A 26,742-nucleotide genomic window follows, 5' to 3' on the forward strand; every position below is an offset into this window, starting at 1 on the left:
CTAAAGTTGTTTTTGGTGTGATCATCTTCACTTTTGTGAGGTTTCCTTTCATCCAACGTTTCCTCAGCTGGCTGTGCCTTGTATGAACGCCCTTTATTTAGCGGGATATACTTGATGAAAGTATAGCAGTGGCGTGCTTTGGCGTGCTTTGCGATGAATCGATTGATCCGTCGTAACAGGATATCGAAGGTGTAAGTCGGCAATCGCATAACTCGTTTGCGGTGACGATCTGAAAATCTCCGCCTCCATAATATTTTTTTAAAGGAGAACATATTGACATCATTTCTTGCAGTTTTTGCAGAATTTTCTTCACATAGAGAAGAAAAATCACGACAGTTTTAAAGAATTGTCATTGAGTAGTTTTCCGTTTAAAAAATAAAGTATGATAGGAAGTCTGCGAGGTCGCAAACCGAGTTATGTGATTGCCGACTTACACCGTCGATATACGTAACAGGATCGATCAAGAGCGTCACCTTTCGCCCAAAGTATCATAAGCGCCATGCGACGCCTAAAAAATTCCGCCGTCATTTTATTTCTTTACAGAGAAATTTTTCAACGAAGCTGTCCGAAAATTTCATTGAATTTTCTTTGGGCTGTCGATAAAATTTAGTGAAATTTTCAAACAGACTCAACCAACAATTTCTCTGTAAAAAAATATAGTGGCGGCGGAGATTTTTAAACGTCGCATGACGCTCGCGAAACTTTGGCCGGAAGGTGACGACAGGGTGTTCGCAACGAACACCTCATAATAATCAATTCTTCAGCACAGTTTAAAATGGGGAAAAATCGATAATCGATCATTCACGCCCCACCTCTGAATGAAAGTCATTTTTGATTTAAAAAAATACTTGTAAGTACGGCGGCTTTTGTTCACGTAAAATATATTTTCTCTCATGTTTAAGTAATCAAGTATTAAAATCGTTATCAAGTGAGCTCTTTACCACGTAATTTGGAAAGCAGTACGTCTCCGTATGGTCCCACGTTGTAAACGGTTGAAGGCTGGGTGTATCACATGGCACGGGGTATTGCACCGGCGGATACAGAGCAGATACGTTCGGCTCGTGTCCAAGCAGATATAACCTATAAAGAAAAAAAATAATAATACAAATAATAATAATAATAAGTGACCGTCCTGCGTCCATAGGAAAAAGGGATAATACCGCCGTGATAGCGATCGAGGAGAACAGTAGGGGACAAATTGTCGAAATTGAGTTTCCTTCAAAATGCACAATCACTGAAATAGCTAAAACAGCAATATTTATCTTATTTCCATAAAAACTAGATATGAGAAAGCCGTAAGTGCGCAATAAATGACGTAGTTTCAGGCAAGACAACAGTAAGTGACAATACGTCGCCTACCTGACATAAGGGCGTAACTGCACTTTGCAATGAACCATGTCTTCTATACGATCTCAATGTGTAGTTACGCCTTTAAGCCAAGCGACGAATGAAAACAGTGCTTTAAAGTAAAAGACTGCCCTCTTCTGCCAATTTCTAACCTGAAACTATGTTTGTGTGTCCAAAACGCAACCACAAAAGCATGCAGTAGATGTCACTTACTGCTGTCTTGCCTAACAATAGCTTAGCATGAAACTGAACAATACCCTTTTATGTAATATAAATAAAATCAGTCGATTTTTAATCATCCAAACGATTTCTAAGAGTCTTTTGGACAATAAGTGATAATTTGTGAAAGAACGGTGGCTTCTTCAAATAAAATGTTCCGGTCAGATGCCTCTGAGCCCGTTTCCTCAAAACTTTATTTTTTAATGCTCTCTTCGCTATCGCGGCAGAATAGAGTATATAGAGGGCGTTTATTAATAAAGTTATTTTTAAAACACAAGAATTCATCTTAATTGTATCAAGACGAGACTTATGAGAAAGTCGTATAATTGCGCATAGAATGACGTAGGTAAGATCATGCAAGGCAGTATGAAACGCCTTAATTTAGCAGCGAATGCAATTTACAGCACTGTTATGCGAAGAGTTACCTATTCTCTCCTGCTGTGGAAGAGACGCTAACTCCAAGGAAACCATTCCTAAATCTGCAGTATTTGCCCATCTATTCCACGTAAAACGCCTTCATTTCAGCGAGTTTGCATTATACACCCCTGGCGGGCAAATGGACTTCATTTTGCAGTAATAAAGTACTATTTCTATCTCATGCATATATATACTCATTAATACAAAATTACCAGTGGGCACTGGGATAACTTACTGTCCAATAGCTTCTAGGAGAAATTTGACACCGTCTGGGCTAGACCTATGGGTGAGTGGAATATTAGTACACTTATTTGGCATAGCTCGTTTGAGAATGGCCTGGAGCAAGCCGTGTGGTGCGACTTCGATTATCACTGCGTCCGATGGTATGAACTTGATAGATTCCTCGAAGAGGACAGGACTCAACAGGTTGTTGGTGTGGTATTCGGCAGAACTGTAGATGGCTAGATCTGAATCCCAATTCTCCTGTGGAACTGAGCTACTGATCCATTTTGCTGACCTCGCTGTTTTTTCTGGAATGACCTGAGGAAGAATCAAAATTCAGTCATCGAAATTATAAAATGAAGAAATATATAGTTATTTTCGACTGATACTTACTTGAAAAGAAGTGAGGACTCACTTGAAAACTGCTCTAAATTTTTATCATACCTAAGTTTGTGAAAGTGAACTGAAAGTCTAGACTAAAAGTTAAAAGTATAAACTAAAAGTTTTTTTCTGAATTAAAAGGAAATCAAGTATGGAAGTGATTTTGGAAGTAATTTTCCCTATTTTTTTCAACGTTTTAAAAAAATTGAGTAAACTTCTTAAAATCTTGGACTATGAACTTTTTAATGGCAAATTTTTGTATTAAAATAAAATGAATCTTTGTAGTGATCATTGGAGGATACAAATCCGGAGTGACATGTCAGGTGAAAAATATGAACCAATATACCATCAGATTTCTAATAGTGCGAGTTTACAGGTCTATATCACTTCAATGATTCGTGAGATGAGGCTAGAGGGACTTACTTGCTGAATGATTCTTGTTGCTTTTCTCCTTCTTCTCGGTTTACTTTTTTGAGGTTGCGTTCAAGTCACCGAGAACCAGCAAAAGTCTAGTGCGGTAAAAAAGAATACTGACGCAATTACCCGTGCAACTCTCATAATTAATGTGATTGAGATAATTTTATCCTCGCTCCTACAGTATGATATTTAAATTGGTAATAAAAAATTACATTAAAACTAAGTACGCTACTGTTCCGAAAATAAACAAGGAGATCGTAACCTTTCAGCTATATTTTTCAGGCCGATTTCAGTAACGCTGATTGATTTGCTCACCTCTCTCAGGTATTTGAGTAAAGTTGGTGCAGCAGGTTGGATGTATCTGGAGTGATACGCAATGTTTGCAACATTTACAGTCCTCGCAAAAACGCCCTTAGACGTTAGATCGGCGACGAACTTTTCAACGTCTGCTGCAGGCCCGGATATTGTACAACTCTCGCCCGAATTTCGACAGGCAACGTCAATGGTTTCTGGCAGCTGGTTTACAATTTTACTGTAACCCATCCCTGCAGGGGGGGAAAACATTTCAAAATTCCATTCGTTACTTATGGCGAGATAAAAAGAGTAAGAAAGGTAGATAAAATACATCAATGATGAGACTACCAGACCACGTATCTCATTTGCGGTGTTCAATAACCTTGGCTCCTATTTTATGTTTTGAGGAAGAACAATCCAATATCAGCTCTTGAAATAATCACAGAGTTACTGTCGCGCGGAGAAGAAAAATCACGAAGGTTTTCAAGAATTGATGTTGAGCAGTTTTCGAATTAAAAAATGAAGTATGACAGGAAGTCGCTACAACGTCGCAACCCAAAATTCGTGGTCTGGTATTTTCACCGTCGATATGCTGAAAAGACAGGTACAACAAGGCACATGAGTAGACAAGGTACAACCCGAAGCCTCTTTTGCATGTTTAAAATTATACTTATAATATGATTTATACGAAAAGTTAAAAAAATCCGGTCCTTGTTTAAATATAAAATATGTATAATCAACATTATAAGGTAGCTACAACATTATAGTTAAATGTCTAAAGCACAATGGACGTTATTCGTATACATTGTGTGTAATTTGTTCATTGTCAAGTGTGCACGTTGCTAACTAGCTTAAGTGTCGATTTCCGAACTACGTTTTCGATTAATTCTTTTTCTACGTTAAACTCAAAAGTGGGTGCATACATAAAGCGCGGTGCTATAATTCATATCTTGTCTGTAGGACTATTTGATCACACAACACTGACTGTATCGTCACAATTATGGCATAATTTTTAGTTCCCAATACTGCAATGACAACCACTGATGTAATGCCTCAAACTTACAAACACCTATCAGCAAGGTCATAAAAATTCCCTCATCGGTAATTGTACCAATGGCAAGGCTTTAATGATTGATTATCCATATTTTTCCGTTTAAAGCTGAGGTAAAAAAATCGATTATTAATTTGCTCAATGTGAAAACCCTGTTTATCGATCCTTTTCCATAGGTTTAAATGGCATATTTATCTATATATCGAAAATCACACCACTTGGCTAAATTAGGCGTAGACTGAATTCACTATAAATGAAAACAGACCGCTGAAAAACAAGAAAATTGTTCAAATACAGGTCATTTTCATGGAATCTCGTGGGCATATTGGTACATTTTTCCATTAAAGGTATCGATGATAAGTTTTCTATTCACAAACTCGGACATATATTAAAATACAAGGGCCGTTGTTACAAAAAATGATTCAAATCCACCATGACCCAACAATAAGCTGCTTTGAATAACTTGTATTAAATTGGAACTACATTGTTCAGAACTACATATTTAGAAAAATATACATCCATACACTCCTTCAAATTTCATCAACGCTGTTCGAACAATACATAAATATTTTGTACGTGTAATTTTCTGTGATTGTTTACTAAACGATTAGAATTTGTTCTATTATAACGTACCAACAGCAGCCATCATTCCTTTGATAAGAGTTGATTCCAGCGAGGCTTTACCACGAGCATACGAGGATAAAATGGTTTGTTCGAGAGTGAGACAGTTGTCTGCATAAGCGCATCCTAGTTCGCCTACAGAATGGCCTACTATTCCCTCAGGCTCCATATTCAAGGCTTTTAATATTTCAACCAATCCTAGCTAAAACCAATATATCACGACATGGAAAAGTTAAAATCCTCATTTTTTTAAAAAAAAAATCGATTCTGATTTTTTTCTAGAATTTGCTCGTTTAAGGGTAAAATATTTCAGCGGAATGTTTTGAACATGTCAATCCAGGTGGGGTTTATGCATTGATTCCTCTTTAATATTTCTTATTAGAGTTTACTTAAAGTTGTTTTCTGACTTCACTTTTTATGAATTGATGAAAACATGGAGTATTAACCAACAAAGCAAACCATGGCAAAGTATACTTATCTTCATGGTTCTTTAACTTTCTGGTTTTGGTTGATGGAGGGTTTAAGAGAAATAGCTTGAAGAATTAAGCAGTAGATTTAAGAAGTAAAAATAGTTTAATTTTAATATCAAAGACATTTTTTATCAAGGAGTGAACGAGGGGGTAGGGGAACAAGGGTGAATGAGTAAAAGTGTTGTCTTTTATAAAAATGGATGAGGCTATTCGTCGGTACGGTACCGACGGATAAATGGCTATTCGTCGGTACCGTACCGATGAATAAATGGCTATTCGTCGGTACCGTACCGATGAATAAATGGCTATTCGTCGGTACCGTACCGATGAATAAATGGCTATTCGTCGGTACCGTACCGATGAATAAATGGCTATTCGTCGGTACCGCATCGGCGACATTAATTAATAAAAATGTGTTGTCAAGCCTTGGTCCGAATGGACATGCAAACGCCATCTATGGTGCTATGTTGTAATTACACGGAGATACTAAGTGCTACAAATGTACAACTATTGTCAGTTCATGGTAGCTGCTCCACGGCTTGCGAATCTTCAGTATCTGTCGCTGCCCCAACTAACAACGATCATGCAGAGAGCTATTCCACCACTAGCGAATCTTCGGTTTCTGTTGCTGCTCAATCTGACGAAAATGTCAGTATGCAGAGAGCTTCACGAAGCTAAAATTTAAGAGTAAAGTCATTTCACGAGGGCGACCCAAACTGCCAGCAAGACAACTTTGTTCCTTTAATCGAACCGTTGCCGACCGACAATCTGTGGAAAATCCCCCCGAAAAACGAAAACGAAAGAAAACACCTGCAAATGAAACTAAAGCCCTTACCGCCCGAAAAAAGAAGCGTTCTTGATGATTCTTTTGACAGAGTAGTACATTTCAGTATTATGATGATTCATTTGACAGTGAAGTACATTTCAGTATTATGATTATTTATTTGACAGAGTAGTACATTTCAGTATTATGTGAGAGTATTAAATACATAAATTAAATTTGGAGAATATTTCTTTACAACTCGTGTTGGGTTTTTTTCCATCTTTCACCCAATTTTTAGCTCTTAACTTCCACCAAAATATTATTAAGAAATCATATCTTTAATATAATTTACGTACTAAAATCAAAGTACGGTACCGACAAATAGCCATTTATCCGTTGGTACCGTACCGACGAATAGCCACTTCGTATAAAAATTTAGACTTCTGAAATAAATCCCGAATCACTTTCGACTGATTGTTTCGTGTAATTTTTCATCCTCATCGGTTGACTAGTGATGCTAATCGTTTGGTTTATGTAATTCTCTTTCTTCACTCAAAAAACGTTTAATTGGATTTGTTGGTGATTAATTTCTATTTTACCACTCACTAACTGAGCAATTATGCTTTAGAAGCTTTACAACTTTTTGAAATAATGGATATCTCAAGTTCATCCTCTTTTATTTCCAATTCATTCATCAATATGAATAAGCAACATATGAAATTGCGCAATGTCTCTGTTCCTATACGTACAAATATAATCTAGTATGAGAGTTTTTCGCACTTAAAGAATGACATGCATTTCCAAAGATACGTGTTTGAGTATGAACTTCTTAAGGCTCACCTGGGTTGCAGTGATGCCAACAAATGCATGTAGAATATTATTGAATATATCCTTATTCGAGGACGTTAAGATATGTTTGATGTCCACGCTACGGGGTGCAAGAACTTTGTCGCACCTATCGATGACGTCACGGAAGATTGGGATATGCATCAGGTGAGCACCCATAGCGCTCCATTGAGAACCCATACCCGAGAACACCCACCAGATTGGTCGATTGCTATCATCTATCCTCTGAAAATGATCATCAGAGGGATTATTAGGCTAGAGATTTAGGTTGTTCGTGGAAAAAATTCATGAAAATTGACCAATGACAGCTATTTTAATTTTTCACATAAGGATCGATTTGTCAAAAAAAAATTCACACAGATCAACCATTGCTTGCTATGGACCATATGTATAAGATACTAGTTCAATGTATCGATTGGTTCGAAACAACAGAAGATAACCTCAAAACAAAATTTTAATATTTAAAGTTAAAAAAGCTGAGAAACAGGGAATTCCTAACAATTTCACGTTCCATTGACATGTAGTAATCATAAGAATCAAAAATAATTACCAAAATCCGTTACCACAAATCACCCGATGGACTTTTGAAGCTATGCTTCTGTATATAATAAACCAATCGATGCGATACAATCGCAGTGATAGAGTGCCTGTTTGATGTATCAAATACGATCTCTTTCAATTCCTCTGATAAGGATCGATTCGTGAAGCACGAGGGCCGATGAGATCAGATTCAGAAAAGCCATAATACTATGTTTGTAGTAGCCAAACACGATTTCCATAATTAAAATACTGGTAATGTTAGTCTACACACGTACTGCAATAACATTAACTATTTCAACTGTAATACTGTTTCAAAAAATCTTGAAAATCAACCTCTATCTCCTTTTTTAAATCAGATTAAGATTTTACGATGCTCTTTAAATGTTTTTTTTTTTTTTTTTTTTTTTTTTTTTTTTTTTGTTTTTTGTTTATTTGCCGCATAAAACTTTAGTACAAAAATGTCTGTTCATACAATGAATGAAAACATAATTGATAATAAAAAAAAGTAAAGACATAGGGACTGAGGTCTCAAAGAAAAAATAGAAAAGAACAAGAGAATAGAGATAAGAGGCTAGTTTTTAAGGGCAGGACTTCCTTGAAGAGGGAGGTTTAAGATCCGTTTGCGGCCCCGGAAACTGCCGTCTGGCATACATCGGAGAGGGTTGATTGGTCGAGAGTCTTCCTCTTGGAGGTCAAGGATGCTTTCAGGAAAGTTCCAATAGATGACCAGTTTTCTTTGGAGCTGGTGATTTGCTTCTGGAAAGAAACTACAGTGAGTGAAACGCTCGCCTAACTTGTCCTCCAGTTCCTTTCGGTCTGTTGAAAATTGAGGACAATTGAAGATAGTGTGTTCAGGGGAGTCGAAAATCCCTGGGCAGTGGGGGCAAGAGTCGGTGGCAGAAACACTAATACGGTGGAGGAACCCATTGAAGACTCCGTGACCTGAGAGTGCCTGTGTGATAAAGAAATTTGGTTCTCCATGTTCTCTAGTGAGCCAGCTTTCAGGATCTGTTATAAGTTGCTTAAGCCAGCTGTCTTTCTCAGGTGTCGCGTTCCAGGATTCTATCCACTTTTGTCGAGTTTCAGCTTTAATAACTGCTGCTCTATAAATGTCATGCAGAATCAATGAATAACACTCTGCACTTTATTTTGTATATCAGACCGAATTTTTCGGTAATTTACCTGCGATTTGACTGTGATGTTGGTGCTGTCGGTCGGAACAATTGCATAACCTCTGTAATTGTGGCTCTGCACCTCCTGTCCGAATACGCCATTCACTAGACTGGCGAATTCGGGCGTTACCTTGATACTTCTGACTCTTTTCATGATGTCCTCTATCCCTGACTCAGTTCGAGAACTTAGCAAAATTATTTGAGGCTGCGATTCGTTGATCTGCATAGTCGAGGATTTCCTGCGAAAGTGTAAGATTTCCTTATTATTCAAGGACGATTTTTGGGAGATAGCAGACAAGAGAACTGACAAAGTAGTTTAATATATCATAACGTAGGGGACTTTTAGCGAATGCCTTTGTGCGTTGACACACTGGTTATAGGACGTTTCGTAAACTATTTTTTGTCCGCGCACCTGTTATTTCCTGTAATTTACGTCCACGCGTTTTTCCGGCACGGGAGTTTTGGTCCACGTACCAGTTGAGACCCAAAGTTAATTGGCCCACATGTAAATACAAACGACAATTGCTCACTACGGTTTTTGATGAAAATGTAAAATGTTTTGAAAGAATGAGGGTTTGCTCGTTTTTTTGTTTTGTCTGTTTGGTCCAACGGGGAATAATATATAGTTGAGAGTTTTGGTAAAAACTGGGGAGCGTCACTTCCATGAGACAAAATTCACTAAGACTCTCCACACCTCTTTGGTGTAACAGGACTTAATTATCTTTCAAGATTTTCCCACCTTGTTATACCTGAACCAGATAAACCTCTATATTTGCCTTATATAAGGGTCTTAGATTTTTCCAGTGTACGATAAGTATCTTGATTTATTTTGCGAGGAATGATCTGTACTTTTAAAGGATGCCTGTCATTCTTGATACGTTCAATTTCGTATAATACTGTGCAACACCTCCGTTGTGAAATAGCTGCTTCAGGCGCCGCCGCACGGCGGGCGGGCGGCCAGCGCAGAACGCGCATTGGCGCCTACAAACCTAAGTGGATTTTTCAAGCATTGTGCAATGCGTGAAGTATCCACTTAGGTTTGTAGGCGCCAGTGAGCTTCTCGCGCTGGCTGCACGCCGCTCCGCTCTGTTTGGCTTTAATATTTATACTCGCATAGTCAGCGTTTTTTAACTCATGATTTTGAAATGTTATCACACTCTGCATTGATTATTCTCATTTAAGTTGATGGAAAAAAATCTGTATCAATTTATCAAAGGAGAATAATAATATAATGTGTGTTTTTTAAATGTTGGTAGTTCCGAGTCAAATTTAATGATTTCCAAAGCACTTTAATTTGTTCTTTTACATGTTGTGCTTTTATTGTGCGCGAGGTGTGCGCGAAACCAAACGCTCAAAATTTGACGTGTTTGACTCTAAAAGATCGATGTACTAATGGATTAAAACTAAAGATTGCGTGCTTCTTGGTTTTTTTCCCCTCTTTTTTTCATTTTTGTAGTTTCTATCGGCACAACTGCGGCTTATTGAGATTAATGTCGCTTGGAAAAGGTTTTACAAATATTTGTCACGTTTTAAAAATTTAAATAGTTTCAAAATGAAGTAATAATTTTGTACAGAAAAAATTAAAAAATTAAAGAAAAAGTACCTATACATATATAAGGTATATTGTACATCAAATATTTGAAGGATAGAAATATAACCAAATATTCACCAATGACAATTTAAAAAGATGATTCAAAAGGAGAAAGTAATAACATTTCATTTAGAAAATGAGCAACCATAACAATACTTTCCTTTCTCTCAATTTCTCATTTCCATATTGTCAATATAATTTTACATGTATGTATGAGCCGCTTTTACGGCGCGCTTGGACGCTCTGCGACGCCTATTCTCCACAGGAATCTGTCATGGTAGAGATCCTCCGGAAGCTGGCATCTCTCCATCTCTTCACGGATACCCTCTACCCACCGTTTGGCTGGACGCCCTCTCCGTCGCCTACCTGGGGGGACCCACTCCAACACCTTCTTCGGCAACCTGGTATCAGCCATTCGCTGCACATGCCCATACCATACCAACTGCTTGGTCATGATATCGTGCACAATCGTCTTCTCAACGCCCATTATCTCTCGGACCCGTTCATTCCTGACACGTTCCCTCCTCGAGATTCCAGCCGATCGTCGCCAGAAATCCATCTCGGTCGCCTTGAGCATTTCTTGGGTCCGCTTCTTCAACTGCCACACTCACTGCCATAGGTGATAATAGGCTTGACAACCGAGTTATAAATTCTCTTCTTGTTGTCTTTGGAAATCCTTTGGTCCCAAAGGATCCCATTAAGCATGGCGATGGCTTTCCTTCCTAGAAGATTACGGTCCCGAATGGCCTGATCCAGCTTCCCATCCGAAGTCAGCTTCACCCCCAGGTACTTGTATTGTTCGCAACTTTCTATATGTTGACCATCCTCCAGACTATGCTTTGCTGAGCACCTCCGACTGACATCTTTTTTGTCTTACGGACACTAACCTCGAGGCCCCATTTGCGGTACTCCTCCACCAACTTCCGGGTCATATACTCTGCGTCATCGTGATCTTGACTTATGACTACCTGGTCGTCAGCAAAGCATAGCGTGAACAGTGTTTCTTGGTCATTCAGAGGGACGCCCATGCCGGCACACTTTCTTTTCCATTCCTTCAGAACGTGCTCTAGATATATCTTAAACAGCGTCGGTGACAGACAACATCCCTGCTTAAGCCCCTTGGTGACAAAAAAAAACCGTCTGAAAGCCTTCCTTGGCACTTAATTCTAGCAAAAGCCCCCCGATAAAACTGCTTGAACTGCCCCAATAAGTCCCTTACTAAAACCAGTTTCTTCTAGGACTTCCCAAAGTTTCACAAGAGGAATACTATCATAAGCCTTTTCAATATCCAAAAACACTAAATGAAACTCCTGGCCAACAATTCTCTTCTTTTCGGTTAACTGGGTAACACAGAACAGATGATCAGCGGTAGACCGACCAGCCCTAAACCCTGCTTGCTCCTCCGCCTCGAACGGGTCCACTCTTCTTCGATCTTCGCTTTCAACACTTTTCCATAAATTTTACTTATCGTTCCTGTTACCGCTAACCCTCTGTAGTTCCCACAGTCATCCTTCCTTCCTTTTTTGTGCGACGCTGTTATCCAGGCCTCTTTCCATTCTTTCGGGATGTCATCACCATCTATGCACTTCTGCAGCAAATCCCTGAGATGGTTAACCAACTTGCCAGTCCCACATTTATTAACTCGGCTGGAATGTTTCCTGGCCCAGGAGCTCTTCCATTCATCAATTCCCTGATTGCTTTGACCACCTCCTCAACTCGAATTTCCATTGAGTGATCCTCGACTATATTTTCAGCATTCCCCGTTTGAAACTCTGGTCGTCCTTCCGTCAATAATTTACTAAAATGTTCGTCAAGCTGTGAGATTGTTATCGGAGATATAATGTCCCGTTTCATGTCCCTTCTTAGACCTTTGATCAGCTTCCAGCTCTCAGCACTCTTCCCTTCCCCCCAGGTATGGTCAATCCTTGAGCAGTTGGTCTCCCAAGACTCGTTTTTCTTCCTGGTGATTAAAAGACGAACCCTCGCCTGGGCTTTCCTGTACGCGCCGCGGGTGTCTGCAGTCCTAGAAGCCAGATAGTCATGGTACTTCCTACGCTTTTCTTCAATTACTTCCTCTACCTCTTTGTCCCACCAGTAGGGTTTCTGTACATCCTTGCTCTCATTACACACACCCAGGGCTTCCTTCGCAGCTGAATGTATACAACTTTTGATGAACTGGTACAACTCTTCTGCAGTATCGAAAGTTTCTACTCCAGTTTCTCATCCAGCCGCTTCCTGTAGAGCGCTTTCACGCTTTCATGCTGTAAGCTATCGATGTTGTAGTGCACTTGTTCAATCTTCGTTCCTTGTGGCTGGCACTTCTGATGTTGCAAGGTACTCCTCTGCAGCCCATACTTAACCGGAAATGCGATCTCCGCCTTGAGAAAAATGGTGATCACTACCACAGGAGAACCCCCGGCAAACTCTTACTTGTTGAACCTTCATGGTACTCGTTTGCCTGGTGACCGCGTAGTCGAATGATTGACTTCAGCCCCCGAGTTTGCTGAACCCATGTGTACTTATGGATATCTCGATGTTGGTAGAATCCGTTCAGTATTTTCAACTCGTTTTGTTCACACATATCAATGATGCGTGCACCGTTGTCATTCATCGCCTCTTCACCGAAAGGTCCAACAACTTTAGAACCATTCCTTCGTCCGGTTCTACCATTCAAATCTCCCATGATAATGACCTCCCTTGTCCTTAACCCGCAGAACCTCGTCGTTGAGTTGCTCAAAGAACTGATCCTTTAGATTGACGGGAGCATCATCATTCACACCATATACTCCTAACAGGGCCACCTTGTGACCATGCAGTGTAAGATGCATTCTGATGATCCGCTGGTCTACTGCTTCCCAAGTAGTTATAGACGGACGCAAACTTTTCCGGATAAGTATGGCGACTCCTTGCTGTGCGCGTTGATCTTTACTGACACCACTATAGAACAGATCATAAGTACCTAAGTTTTTCTGATCCTGTGCCTTTCTTTTTAGTTTCTGTTAACACGGCGACATCTACATTATACTTTTTTACCTCCGATATAACCTCTGTCAATTTATTAGAAATGCCCTGTACATTCCATGTCCCAAAAACCATCGTCCTTTTCCGTAGTTTGTGTCGCAAAATCCGTTTTTTTTCCATTATCACCGAGGCTATCTTTATTAGGCTTTTTAACATTAAGTTTTTTTCCGGGTATCGGGGAGCTAGCCCGATGCCCCAACCCCCCAACCTGGAGGACCAGGGTTTGATTTTGGAGTACCGTCTCCTAGACAGGCTGCTTTCACCGCAGCTATGAGCCCTGTCTACCCCTCTGATGGTTCCCCTCTGGTGGTTCCTACGCCATGAAGCCGGTGACCATCTCCACCCCCCTTTGAGGCAGGGGCTACCAGCTGGGGTCCGCAGGATTGCTGAACCTGTGACAGTACTGAGTACAGTCCCCCCATACGGATTATATAATTTTTTATAATTTTTAATTTAATATAATTTTACATACCGACTAAAATATAACGCTTGAACCAAGTCACCGTTGCTTATTTTACGTGTGGGCGTAAACTACTGGACAAAAAAGGTGCGCCGACAAAAAATCGTTGGCAAAATGTCCTGGAACCGACACACTAAGAGTTGTCCTTAACGATATGGAGCCATCTGATTGGTTAAAAAAGGCACATCAAGTTCTGATCAATCAAAGATGTTGCTCTAACAGTGATGTGCTTCTTAATTAATCAGGAGAATGGATATTTTTCAATAATTTGAAAAAAAAATAATAATAAATAATTTGTGAAATCCATCAAAAATTGATCCATCAAATATAGGAATGATGGGTGCTTCGATTCAGGTCATTGAGTTAAAGCAAGTCTCTTATTGTCACCTCCTTGAACTTTTTTTAATTTTTCGTGTTCATGTCCTTTCTTGTTGGTCCTTTTTTAAGTTTTTAAAAATATATAGTTCAATTTTCCACACAATTATCTCTCCAATGTTTTGTCGATTTTCCAGTTACCCGAATCTGTGACCACTAGTGTCTACAATAGAAATTTTGGCTCGAATTACATGAAACTGACGTCTAAGTTTACTTGTTTATCTATTTTTGGCAATTACTGCTCTGTACGGTTTCTTCATATGCGCTGAAATAGTGATCACTGCTTTGATGTAATAAACATAGTACTTCTCACGCACGGCACCATTATGTTGATGAAATTAACCGTTGAATCCCTACATCATGATTTTCACCCCAACCTTCGATTAAAGGTACTTCCTGTACGTAATAGTATGCTACTTACTTAGAATTCGCTTTTAACAAGAGATGGCCAAAATGTCCAGATAGACCGATTGAATTCACGCCAATCAATGCGCCATTTAACTCAGTTGCTTCGGTAACGACCTATAAGCATGTCAAATAGATAATAAAAACTTACTTTCTGACGTTATCTTAAAATTTAATTATTTATTTTTCTCAAAAAGCTAGGCTTTTCATTCACTCATCCAAAGTAAATAGCTTGTACTTTAAATTCAGATACACAGTCTTTGACATTAATTATTCAACACACACTATCTACTTGGCTAAAATCGACTATCTACTTAGCTCCCTTTTTCTAGGATTATGAGAGAGTCTACTGATAATGGAGCATCATAATTTCAATACAGCACTTTGTTCATAAATTATAACAAACGAGATAGTGCCAAGGGTAAGCACAGAAATTTTTATGCTCGAATGGCCAGTGGATATACAATTTTACCTTCTTGGAAGTCGAAATAGTTGTATCAATTGTATAACCCCAATGAAATTTTATACCCCCGCGTTAAAGTCTCCGAGTTATACAACAAAGAGATCAAGTTTCCCCTCATTTTTATGGATATGCAATTTTACCTTCTTGGAAGTCGAAATAATTGTATCACTTTTTTGCCCCATCTAACTTTTCTACCCCTGCGTTGAAGTCTCTGAGTCAGTGGCAAAGAGATTTAAGTTTTCCTTCAGTCTTGTGGATATGCAAGTTTAACTGCTTGAAAGGCAAAATAGTTGTATCACTTTTTTCGCTCCATCTAACTTTTCTACCCCTGCGTTAAAGTCTCTGAGTCAGTGGCAAAGAGATTTAAGTTTTCCTTCAGTTTTGTGGTTATACAATTTTAACTGCTTGAAAGTCAAAATAGTTGATTTTCAACTTTTAGTTGGCCGTTTTAACAGCTCGAAATTGTCGGAATAAAGCTTTGCTACACACCCTTTGTTTGGGCAAATATAAACTTGTGAGCCTTTCACGTTTAGTTCTTGGGGATCTTGGATTATTTGTTATGCCACATTTTACTTTTTTACTCCAGCGTTCGCCTCTGAGTCAGTGGAATATATGGCAATATAACTTTCTAAATCCATCTATTATCCCTCCATTGCCGAGCAAATATTTGAAAAACTTTTTACTAGCATTGATGCAAAGTAGTAAATGTCACCAATATTGCAGCTGCCTCTTTCTGCAATTTTCCAGCAACATTGTTGGAAATCGGCTGGCGAGCACCAGACAATCTCACCTTGATTCTTTTTGGCTCCAATTCTGGAATTGGTGAGGTTATGTTGATATTTGGTGGGATTGTAGAGCTTGTTAGCGCTATTATAGCTTTGACTGCCCCTGCAGCACAAGCGGCTGATTCTGCATGACCCATGTTTGATTTCATCGATCCAATGAGTAGCGGTTGCTTCCGCTTACGGCAAAAAACATCCGAAATAATGTCGGCCTCTTTGGCATCTATATCCTAGAATTAAATATTGGCAAAAAAAGTATAATAGTTTTTTGCCCTTTTTTCGAATCCAGATGTTCGCATAAAATATAGCGACAAGCAGTGTATGTATGTTCATGTTGATTATTCTCCCTTCAGAAAATTAAATCTTTCAAGGTTTTTTGTGTCAAAAAATCTATATTTATGGGCATTGCTGCTACAGAAAAAGTGGATTTTTTTAAAACCCTGCATATTACGCGTGCGCATGCTTAAGATACACACTGGGAAAAAAAAACACATTGTATCTAGAGACCAGACTCTTAAAAACATCGACAAGAAAAATACTCTTGATTCAATCAGATTTAAGCTTAAATCAAGAACCAAGCCTCCTAATTTGGGCGGATTTCCATTTGATTTAAGCTTAAATCTGATTGAATCAAGAATCCTTTTTCTTGTCAATGTTTTGAAGAGTCTGGACTCTAGATACAATGTGTTTTCATTTCCAGTGCACCGGCTTAGCTCATTTTTGACATTCTGATCCTTAGACATGGTAGGTTGAAAAAGTAAATGGGCCCTTATTAGAACTAATTTTTTGGAATTGAATTTTCAAATTATTGCAATTTACAGTTTCGTACATATTTTTTAGAATTAATTGTTTTTCATGTCTGTAAAATTGACCAAAAAAATAAATTTTTGCAAGAATGCACCGATGCAAGTTCCGTCCGAAATTGTTTTATTTTTGCACGAGATTATAAAAAAATCAGGGACAATTTCAGTTAGAAACGTCCATGATTCTCCTCGTAAAAACTCAATTTCCCAGGAGGAATTGGACTGCATTTTGCAATTTGGAACTATAAATTCTGGCTCATCTGAAAAAAACACTTGTGTGCATAGGGAAACTAATGGCACATACGTTGTCTTTAAACCGGGCTAGAATTTATAGTTCCTAATTGCAAAATGTAGTCCAATTTGGCACCACTAAAATGGACTAAAGTTTGCAATTTGGAACTATAAATTCTAGCCCGGATGAAAAACACCGTATGTGCCATTAGTTTCCCTATGCACATAAGTGTTTTTCCAGAAGAGTCAGAGTTTATAGTTCCAAATTGCAAAATGTAGTCCAAATGTAGTGACGTTCTCTCATGAGAAGAACGACAACTTGGCTAAGGATCGACTATAGAGCACCTTTATTCGTGGAAGGTCATAAATTTGCTGAAAATATATGAGTATATTAGACGAACTTTGAGTCCACAGCCATCCGCTTCAATGTAGCCAACGTCAGAGGGGTCGATGTTCCATTTGGAGTAAAGTTGACGGAGCATTTCTTTCACTGGTCCTCCGTCGAACGCCAGTAGGTTGCCCTCTTTGGTGCCAAAGAACCTGTACTCCGCTCCAATGATCGTCGCCCAATTCCGGCGAGCATCCGGCGCGCGTTGTATGAAAAATGCCACGCAGCTCTCACTGAGAGCATAACCGTGCGCTGAAATCACGGAAATCAATAGAAATAGAATCAAGAAAGCACAACGATATTTTTTGACGGAACGAAGATGACAGCACCTTTAATTGAACTTCATTTCGGAATTCCTGGTTCATTCGCGTAAAAACACATAAGTGCATATGAAAACTAACGGCACAAACGTTGTTTCTTAAATGAGCTGGGAATTTTAGTTTCATGTGGTCTAATTCTAGCACTTTTCTAGCTCTTTTAAAAAAGTGTTATGATAGTGTTGAGGCTCCACTTAACGTTTTAAGGTGATTCTATGGACGCCATGTTTTATGTCAGAACGGCATGCGATATATCGCATCAATTGGTTCCATTTTTCAGCTACTCGTCATTTTTCTCCAATTTTGAGATCGCAATTCTGTTGTCAGGAGACTATAGCACCCACTTACCATTTTTAACAAAGAAATTCAACTTAATAAAGGAGTGGTTTTTTTAGAGTGAAAATATCGCATTCGAGTGCAGTTTCGATATCAGTATCGAATGCGATGTTTTCTCTCTAAAAAAACCACGCCTTTATTACGTTGAATACATACATATGAGTTGCTTTTACAGCGCTCTTCGGCGCTCTACGACGCCCAATCGCCACAAAGCTCGGTCTTCCCACAGGTCATCAGGGAGTTGACACTCCCTCATCTCACTTAACACCCCCTGTCGCCAACCTCTCACTGGGCGTCCCGTACGTCTCCTCCCAGGAGGAACCCAATCAAGCATCTTTTTTGGCAGCCTCTCTTCAGTCATCCTATTGACAGCTGTCTGGTCATGACGTCAAACACGATGTCATTTTCGACTTCCATTATCTGACGCACTCTATCATTACGGACCCGATCTCTCCTAGAAATTTCTGCCGACCATCTCCAAAAATCCATCTCCGTTGCTCTTAGCATATCCTGTGTCCGTTTCTTCAGCTGCCAAACTTCATATCCGTATGTTAATATACTTTTGACTACAGCGTTGTATATCCTCCTCTTGTTATGTTTGGAAATCCGCTGATCCCAGAGGATTCCATTTAACATCGCTATAGCCTTCCTTGCTAAGGTGTTCCTTTCCCTGATAGCTTGATCCGTCCTTCCATCCTGGGTCAACCGCACTCCCAAGTACTTAAAGTGCTCGCAGCCTTTGATCTGCTGCCTATCCTCCAACTCAATGCTTTTCTGATCACCACCAAAAGTCATCTTCTCAGATTTGGATATGCTGACTTCCAAACCCCACTTCCGATACTCTTCTACTAACTTGCGCATCATGTACTCCGCGTCATCTTGATCTTGAGCAACCACAACCTGGTCATCAGCAAAGCACAGAGTGAATAGAGTTTCAAAATCACCCAAGGGGACACCCATACCAGAACATTTCCTTGTCCATTCCTTTAGCACACATTAATATATTAGCGAATGAATGAATATTACGTTGAATTTCTTTGTTAAAATTGGTAAGTGAGTGCTTTAGTCTCCTGACAACAGAATTGCGATCTCAAAATTGGAGAAAAATGACGAGTAGCTGAAAAAATGGAACCAATTGATGCGATATATCGCATGCCGTTCTGACACAAAATATGGCGTCCATCGAATCACCTTAAGCTTAACCTCAAAAGAATGCTTGCTCACATAACTCGGTTTGCGACGTCGCAGACTTCCTGTCATACTTTATTTTTCAAACGGAAAACTACCCAACGGCAATTCTTTAAAACTTCCGTGATTGTTCTTCTCTATGCGAAGAAAACTCTGCAAAAACTCCAAGAAATGATGTCAATTTGTTCTCCTTCAAAAAAATAACATAGAGGCGGAGATTTTCAGACGAAGCAAACGAGGTATGTGATTGCGGACTTAAGCCGTCATTATGTTGTTAGCTGAACGTCTTTATGCTACGAGGAACTGCATACAAATGAAGTAAATCAAAACAAGTTATGCACATGGGATTTTGTTCCGTTCGATTTGGTTCATGTGCATATAGTTCCTATCAACATATACCTAATACGTTCAGTTGATTCGAAATTTGAGTCGTTTGAACACAACAAATCACTCAAGCTTGCGCCACTTTTCACCCTGGTTATAATATTATAGTCTTCGGCAAATATGTTTACTAGTTATAAGGGCTCAGTCGGATGTTACAACATCATAGGCGAGACAAGGAGAATCTTGTGGGGAATGGGGACAGAAGGGATCCTCATGAAGGGGAACACTAAATGACATTGCACCATTGAACGTATTTATGCCAAAAGGAATTATGTCTCACACAGACCCTATGTACATAGTTCATTTGAGCATTAATACGTCCCATTGGAGATCTAGAAGAGTCCCTTGGCTCCAAAAGGGAGATTCGGGGATTTCCCTCGCTTCCAAGAGGATCAGATAGAGACCATCCCGAGATAATGTTGATCAATTGAAGCTCTCGGCAGCAATTTTAAGCTGTTCTGACCGAAAATTCGTTCACATTACAATTTCAAAGATTCAATGATAAGTCACGCACTTGCTTCCTTGGTAAAATGTTTTATGTCTTAAAAGACGCCAATCACTGCCCCGCGAAAGAAAAACGATGATGCGAAACTTCCCCTGATGAAACTGTAATTTTATTTAAAAATATGGATATTTTTCCTTGAAATGTTCACATAATTGAAATCAAATTGCGAGTAAAATTCTCTGAAAAATATCCAACGGTCTCCATGAAAGTTCCTATTTCATCGGAAGAAATTTGACGACATACGACGCATACGGCGTTTTTCCTTCGCAGAGTCACTGTTCTAAGGGAAAACACTACATGAGCCTTTAGGCGTCGCCAAATTTCCTTTGATAAATCAAAAATTTAGGGGAATATTTATGAACATTATTCTTTCGATTTTTCAGAGAATTTCATTCGTTATTTGATCCAAATAGTTTAAAAATGTCAAGGAAAAATATTAACAACTTTCCTCAAAAATAAACATTTTATAGGAGGAAATTTCGCAACTCTCGAATGTTCATACGGCATTTTTTCTTAGCACGGTAGAAAGTAGGTTAAAGCGGCATTAGGGGAACGGGGCATCTGAGCCACCTAGTTCCGCCTACGGTTAGCATTGAGTTTAAATTTACCCTTTTGATCAAAAGCGTTGCATTTCCCATCCTCGGCAGCCAGACCCATTCCCTGTGCAACGAACACTGAGCGAGGGGATAGAATAAAGTTGGCCGTCACAACCAACGCTGCATCAATCAACCCCTCCTCTAATTGAGCTCTCGCCTCATTAATGAAGTGGAATGTTTGACCGTAACCTCCTTGCACGGAAAAACTGGGACCTGCAAAACATCAATACATCATTAGCTCAAAGATCAAGTGTATGAGAATCTTGTAGTCGATCGAAGGATGTAATGGAGATGTTGCATGTGTGAGGAATATGCGATTTGACCATTGATTCTTACGTAAAAGTTTGCAAGAAACACGATGGTGCCACTGGTTTTCTCTGAAATCAACTCCCAAGCTCAAAAAAAGCTCTCAAGTTGAGGCCAAAGTGGAGGGGATATCCAACGCTTTCCGGAGAGTCCACCTCTACATCAAGACAAACTCTCCATGCTAAGATAGGGAGCAAATACATTAGCATAGGGTTGCCGTGTTTTCAGTTTTAGAGTCCCCAAATAAAGTGGCAGCCCTGTCAATGTATTTGCTCCCTGTCTTTGCATGGAGAGTCTGTCCTGATGTAGAGGTGGATTAGCAGGATATCCTAATCCCCTCCATTTTGGCCTCAACTTGAGAGCTTTTTTTTGAGCTTGAGAGTGGATTTCAGACAAAACCAGTGGCACCATCGTGTTTCTTGCGAATTTTTACATAAGAATCAACAGTCAAATCGCAAATTCCTCACGCATGCAACATCTCCATTGTCGGGGCGGTTTCATTTACTACTATTAATAAGTCGCTCTTGTAGCGCTTCTGTGCGCTCTGCGACACCCAACCGCCACTGACAGCGATTTTACTTACCAGAGCTCCTCCAGCAGATCGCATTACCAGCTCATTGCCTGCCTTATTCCCTCAATCCACGCTTTGGCAGGGCGTCTTCTACGTTTTCTGCCGAGGAGGACCCAATCTAGAACCTTCTGATAGGCAACCAATTATCTGGCATCTTTCATACGTGCCCATACCAGATAAGCTGTTTTGTGAAAATGTCATGCACTATGTTGTTTTCGACGCCCATAATTTCACGTACCCTTTCATTCCGAACGTGATCTTCCCTTGAAACTCCGGCCGATCTACGCCTGTAGTCCATTTCGGTTGCCATAAAAATATCCTGGGACCGTTTCTTCAACTGCCATACTTTGCTGCCATAGGCATGCATTTACATAGTTTACATTGTTTAAAGAAATATTGTTTTTTCAACATCAAAAATATGATAGACAAGATATGATATGATTCAAGATATGGTAGAATATCAAGACAATTGGACTGCGTTAAGCAGAAAGGAACTAAACCACATCTAATATCGCCAAATTTAAAAGGGACACTTTTATTTTTTTACAAAAGAACGTTTGTACGGATTCCTTTGACAATTTTAAGGAATTTGCTTCGTACCATGTAGAAAATGTACTGATATTTGCAAACAAATGCGCACCACCGTTTTTATGTAAAAAAGTAAAGTGCCCAATTACATTTGGCAAAAGATGATGTAGCTTGGCTCCATCCTGCTTCACGCGGTCCAATTATAAATAGTTCTGATTGTGTTAGTGCACACAAAAATTTCAGGTCCGAGACAGAAGTCCTTCAATTTAAAAAAAAAAATAAAAAAAAGTGGCCCACAGAAGTTTTACTCACGATTAATTTTTCTTTCTTCTGTTTTTTCTTGATACCAATTTGAGTACCTGCGGACCGATTATTGAAATTGATAGACAAATCTATAGACAAAGGAGACAAAAGAGATAAGGAGAGATCCTATTGGTGGAAGCGAGTGGTTGCATAGACAAAGGAGGTAGGTAATAGACTAACTAACGGCAACCCACGAGAGACCCGACAGTTAGTCTATCATTTTCTCCCTTAGTCTATACGAACCACACATTTCAACCAATAGGATCGCTCCATACTCCCTATGTCTGCTTTGTCTTTAGCTTTGTCCATCAATTTCAATAATCAGTCCGCCTGGACAACGCTACAAAGCGACAGACAAGCAATCTCCGTTTCAATAGATGTACAGCTGTCGATCTCAGATAAGAAGATTTTTGTCTTACTTCTTCACTCAGAACGTCGTCGGGGTCTTAGACCATAGTTTACATTACAGTTTATATTATCGTAATACGAATTATATTCCCTTTCATCCGAATCAACAAGACTTTTGTTGTAACCAACCTTTCAAGTCCAACGTGAAGGAGAGTCTATTGGCGGTGAAACATCGAGCAATGCCGAGCAGCGCTCTCTGAGACTGGGCGTACGGTGTGCTCATCTCGAATTCACTGAAGTCGTACACACTGAAGACTGCAGTTTTTGAGCCTGCTAGCGACTTTGGATTCACTCCTAAAATTATTCAGAACACGTCTTTATTCACATAAACCCTTTCAAAAATGGCTGTCAAAAATAGGTAACATTAAAATATTTATAAAATCCTAATATTCACGAGAAAGGAGACATCATTTTTTCAATGTTTCCATAAATTAAACAAACTGTACCTGAACCGAAAGAAAATTAGGTGTGGATTAGACTTTCAGCTCACTTTGATCGGAATACCTGTGTATTTAGCCCGAATTCATTCATTTTAGAATTGTATCATTTGAATAAGATATTCGTAGAGCAAATGAAGTAGGAAAAAACCAGGTCTTCTCGGTTAATTTCTCCAAGGAAAATAAGTTTGAAGTGTTATTCCTTTGTGTAGAAATAAATGACAGACGAGTTTTGAACTCAATATTTCAGGGTCAGTTTTTTTAATTTTTACCTACCATTTGTTGCATGGTTTCGCTTAAACCAAGTAAATGACTAATTTTGCTGGCAGCGATAGTCGCTCATCGTGGAAAGTCTAAAAAATAAAAAATCTAGCTCAATTCTAGTAATTGAAACCTGTTAAACCAACCTGCATCAATAATAGCCTCAATACTCGTTTCCAACGCCTGTTTTGCAATCGGGTCCATGGTAGGAGGTGAACTAAGAGGGACTTTAAAGAATATTGCATCGAATTTCTCAGGAGAAAAGGCTTTACCACAATGCCGGGAAGCTCCTTGGGCTGAAAATCAATCATATCAAATTATTTAAAAAAGATTAATAGACAGTAGATGTTAACAAGCAGCCCATCTCAGAGTAGACAGAAGACGTCCCTCTTCAACCAAAATCTCACTTTAATTTTTATCATACTCGGCGCAATAGCATACACCTCAACGGATTAGTGGAACGTATCATTGACTAGGAGTATACATATGCAGTCTTATAGGCAAATCATTAATATGTTTCTTGTGTAGATTTTAGTGAAGACATACCAACAAATTGGACACGTTTTAACGAAATCAGCCTAAATACATCAGTGGCTCGATGATTGAAATTATGTTGCCATGATAAAACTAGACATAGCCTTGTGATAAGCAAGCTATATATCGCATTTCGATATCTTATCGGGCTGTTTTAAACTTCCACTAATCGGCCCGCAAAGGTTGAATGGTTTCTTATCACCTCGATCTCATCCCCTAAAAAATCCCAGGGCATTTCTGGTTTGAAATTTTATCGGTGTCATTTATAATCCAGGTAAATCTCATGAAGTATAAAGTTCGCATGAAGTTCGCATAAAGTTCGGAGCCGATGTATTGCATCGTTTTTTAGTTCTTTGTAGAAAAATGGAACATGAGAGGAGATTAAGTAACGTGATATTCAGTTCCCTGATTCTGCTTCAATCGATCCGATTAATGAATTGAGAGCATCTTTGAATTTTTTTTAAAAGCTTCGGCTACTAACATGCCTGTTTTGTATTTACGCATTTACCCAACGACACGTGAATTGCTGCTCGTGAAAAGTTGCCAAGGTAAATTACATAATATACATGAGCTGGCCCTAGGTATTTGTACTGAAGAGCGAAGCCTCCTTTCTCCAATCGTGACGTTGCAGACTCACTGTCACACTTCAATTTTCCGTTAGGAAAGTAATCAACGGAATTTCTTGAATATTGTTTTGATTTTTCTTCAGTATTAGTGGAATATTCTGTTTTAATTTCAAACTATAAAGTTTCCTTGTTGCTCCTCGGAAAAATAGAATAGGAGCGGAAATTTTGAAACATTGCAACAAAAATACTTGGTTTCGCGCTTTAGCCATGAATATGGTATTTCTAAAATGAGCCAGAGATAGTCGTCCGTGTTGCAGAATCTAGTATAATTGTCAAACGAGTCTTGTAGAATATTTATTAAGGAAAATTACTTGTACAATTACGCACTTTTTTTCTGTTTGCTGTCATCAGTTGTGATAAGATGTGCTTTTTTGAACAAAGCATCTTCGAGGTCAGGAATACTCTTGCACTGGGGAAATGTTCCGGCAGCTCCGGAAATAACGACCTCAACCCTCTCCTTCATAGCGTGGCTGAAGGTTTCAGTCTCGGCGCCACAACTTATATCTGCGAGAAATAGAGAAGCATTTATACGAAAGAAAATAGCTTACTACACTAGGAATTTTTAAAAAAGGCATCTCTACGAAATGGACAGCATGTCAAAATTAGCATTATTTTGATAATGAAACCGCAAAAATGCATACCTTGGTTGCTGTGTTCCACAATATCCTATTGCCAAAGACCGGGCAACATAATTTTTCATGAGAGAATTTGTCCGGATTCCTTTAAAATTTTTGAGGCATTTGCTTCTTACTATGCGGAAAATTCACTGAAGTTTGTACAAAATTCGCACAACCGTTTTCATGTAAAAAAGTAAATCGCCCAATTAAATTTGGCGATAGCTTATTAACTCGGTTCAATTCTGCTTAACGCGGTCCATTAAGTTATTGCTGGAGATTTTCACAGAATATTCTTCCTCTATAGAAGATGATCAGGGAAGTTTTCAAGAAATGTCATTGAGTGTTATTTTAATTTTTCAAAAAGTATATTTTGAAAGAGACACTGCAGTGTTGGAGACAAAGACGCGCGTTTTGCACTTCCACCATCAATATTCAAAATTTGAAGATATGGCGCAAGTAATAAAAGGCATGGGGAAAAAGTGCGTAGCAAAAACCTCTTTAAAACTCTCTTGAATACTTGTTTTGGTGAATAGGATTGTGTGGAGGGCATAGTTGAGTGAGTATCAATCCACTCTGGAGAGTTGCGAAGATTTTTCGCGGAAAAGCTCAAATAAGAGGCCTTGTAATTTAATGCAACCTCCAGTATCACTTCCTTTTTAAATTCCTAATTTTTAAAATAAAATGTAAATGTTGAAATCACAACTGGTTAAACCGCCCTAGCGCAAAATGAAAGTATATTGGTAGCGTTGGAACGTGATTGATTTTTTCTTGCCATGCTTCATCCAAATATTGACCACTCTCACGTGTTGAGGGCCTGTCCTTAAAATTTTGGCTGCGTGATGTTTCCGCAAATTTTACCCAAAATCTACTGTGCGGAATAAAGAAAAATTGCAGTTCTGAGGATAAATAGGTATGAATGATGTTCCCGCTAATCAGTCTCTTTATCAAAACAGCACCGATGAAACTTTCCTAAATTATGAATTTTTATAGATAGATTTGCAGACGGATACTGTCGCAGGTAAGCGTTAAGTGGAGATACTCAGAGCGTTGGCAATTTTTAGCTTGCATTCCGGAAGCACGAGAAGTAAAAATGTAAATCTCTATTCAAAACTAGGATTAGATACCCTATTATGAGACCATTTAAGAAGTAGAGATTAAGATATTTAGAGCGCCTTAAATTTTTTGCATGCAACACGGGCATCCTCAGAGCACGAATAATTGCATCAAGGCGTTGATAAGTTGACTCTTAATTTGAATGAAGTTCGTTTTGGAAAGCCTCATACAAGTTAAGTTTTGCTAATAAAATAGCGGAGTGGCAAAACTGCGCCAGAGCGTATGCTCAACAAAAAATAATAAAATCAGAGGTACGAAACACAGTGACGTTTATTAAGTTTCAAAAGTAAGAAATACAACGGCACATTAAACGAGTTAGAAACACACAGAGTAACGGGCAGAGGGAACCGGAGCCTAACGGGGATCACCGGCGAGAGACTACGATTAAATTTGGAAAGATTCGGGTGTCATTTTATAATGACATCTTATCTAG

The 26,742-nt window shown here is 39.0% G+C and overlaps 1 protein-coding gene across 1 annotated transcript in view; it reads right to left on the reverse strand.

Moving 5' to 3' along the window:
* Positions 1-26,060, reverse strand: part of LOC140225361 (fatty acid synthase-like) — a 61,677-nt gene extending 35,617 nt beyond the window's left edge. The window contains exons 1-14 of the mRNA XM_072303946.1: positions 25,221-26,060; positions 24,907-25,083; positions 23,566-23,715; positions 22,851-23,015; positions 20,618-20,818; positions 17,293-17,531; positions 15,866-16,087; positions 14,629-14,729; positions 8,771-8,999; positions 7,043-7,273; positions 4,982-5,171; positions 3,319-3,548; positions 2,219-2,523; positions 942-1,080 (exon numbers count right to left, since the gene is read on the reverse strand). Coding sequence (XP_072160047.1) covers positions 942-1,080; positions 2,219-2,523; positions 3,319-3,548; positions 4,982-5,171; positions 7,043-7,273; positions 8,771-8,999; positions 14,629-14,729; positions 15,866-16,087; positions 17,293-17,531; positions 20,618-20,818; positions 22,851-23,015; positions 23,566-23,715; positions 24,907-25,042 — 2,538 coding nt within the window. The 5' untranslated portion in view covers positions 25,043-25,083; positions 25,221-26,060. The remainder of the gene's footprint in view (positions 1-941; positions 1,081-2,218; positions 2,524-3,318; positions 3,549-4,981; positions 5,172-7,042; positions 7,274-8,770; positions 9,000-14,628; positions 14,730-15,865; positions 16,088-17,292; positions 17,532-20,617; positions 20,819-22,850; positions 23,016-23,565; positions 23,716-24,906; positions 25,084-25,220) is intronic.
* Between the last annotated feature and the right edge of the window lie 682 nt (positions 26,061-26,742).

Source organism: Bemisia tabaci, chromosome 9 (assembly GCF_918797505.1).
Source record: "Bemisia tabaci chromosome 9, PGI_BMITA_v3".
NCBI lineage: Eukaryota > Metazoa > Arthropoda > Insecta > Hemiptera > Aleyrodidae > Bemisia > Bemisia tabaci.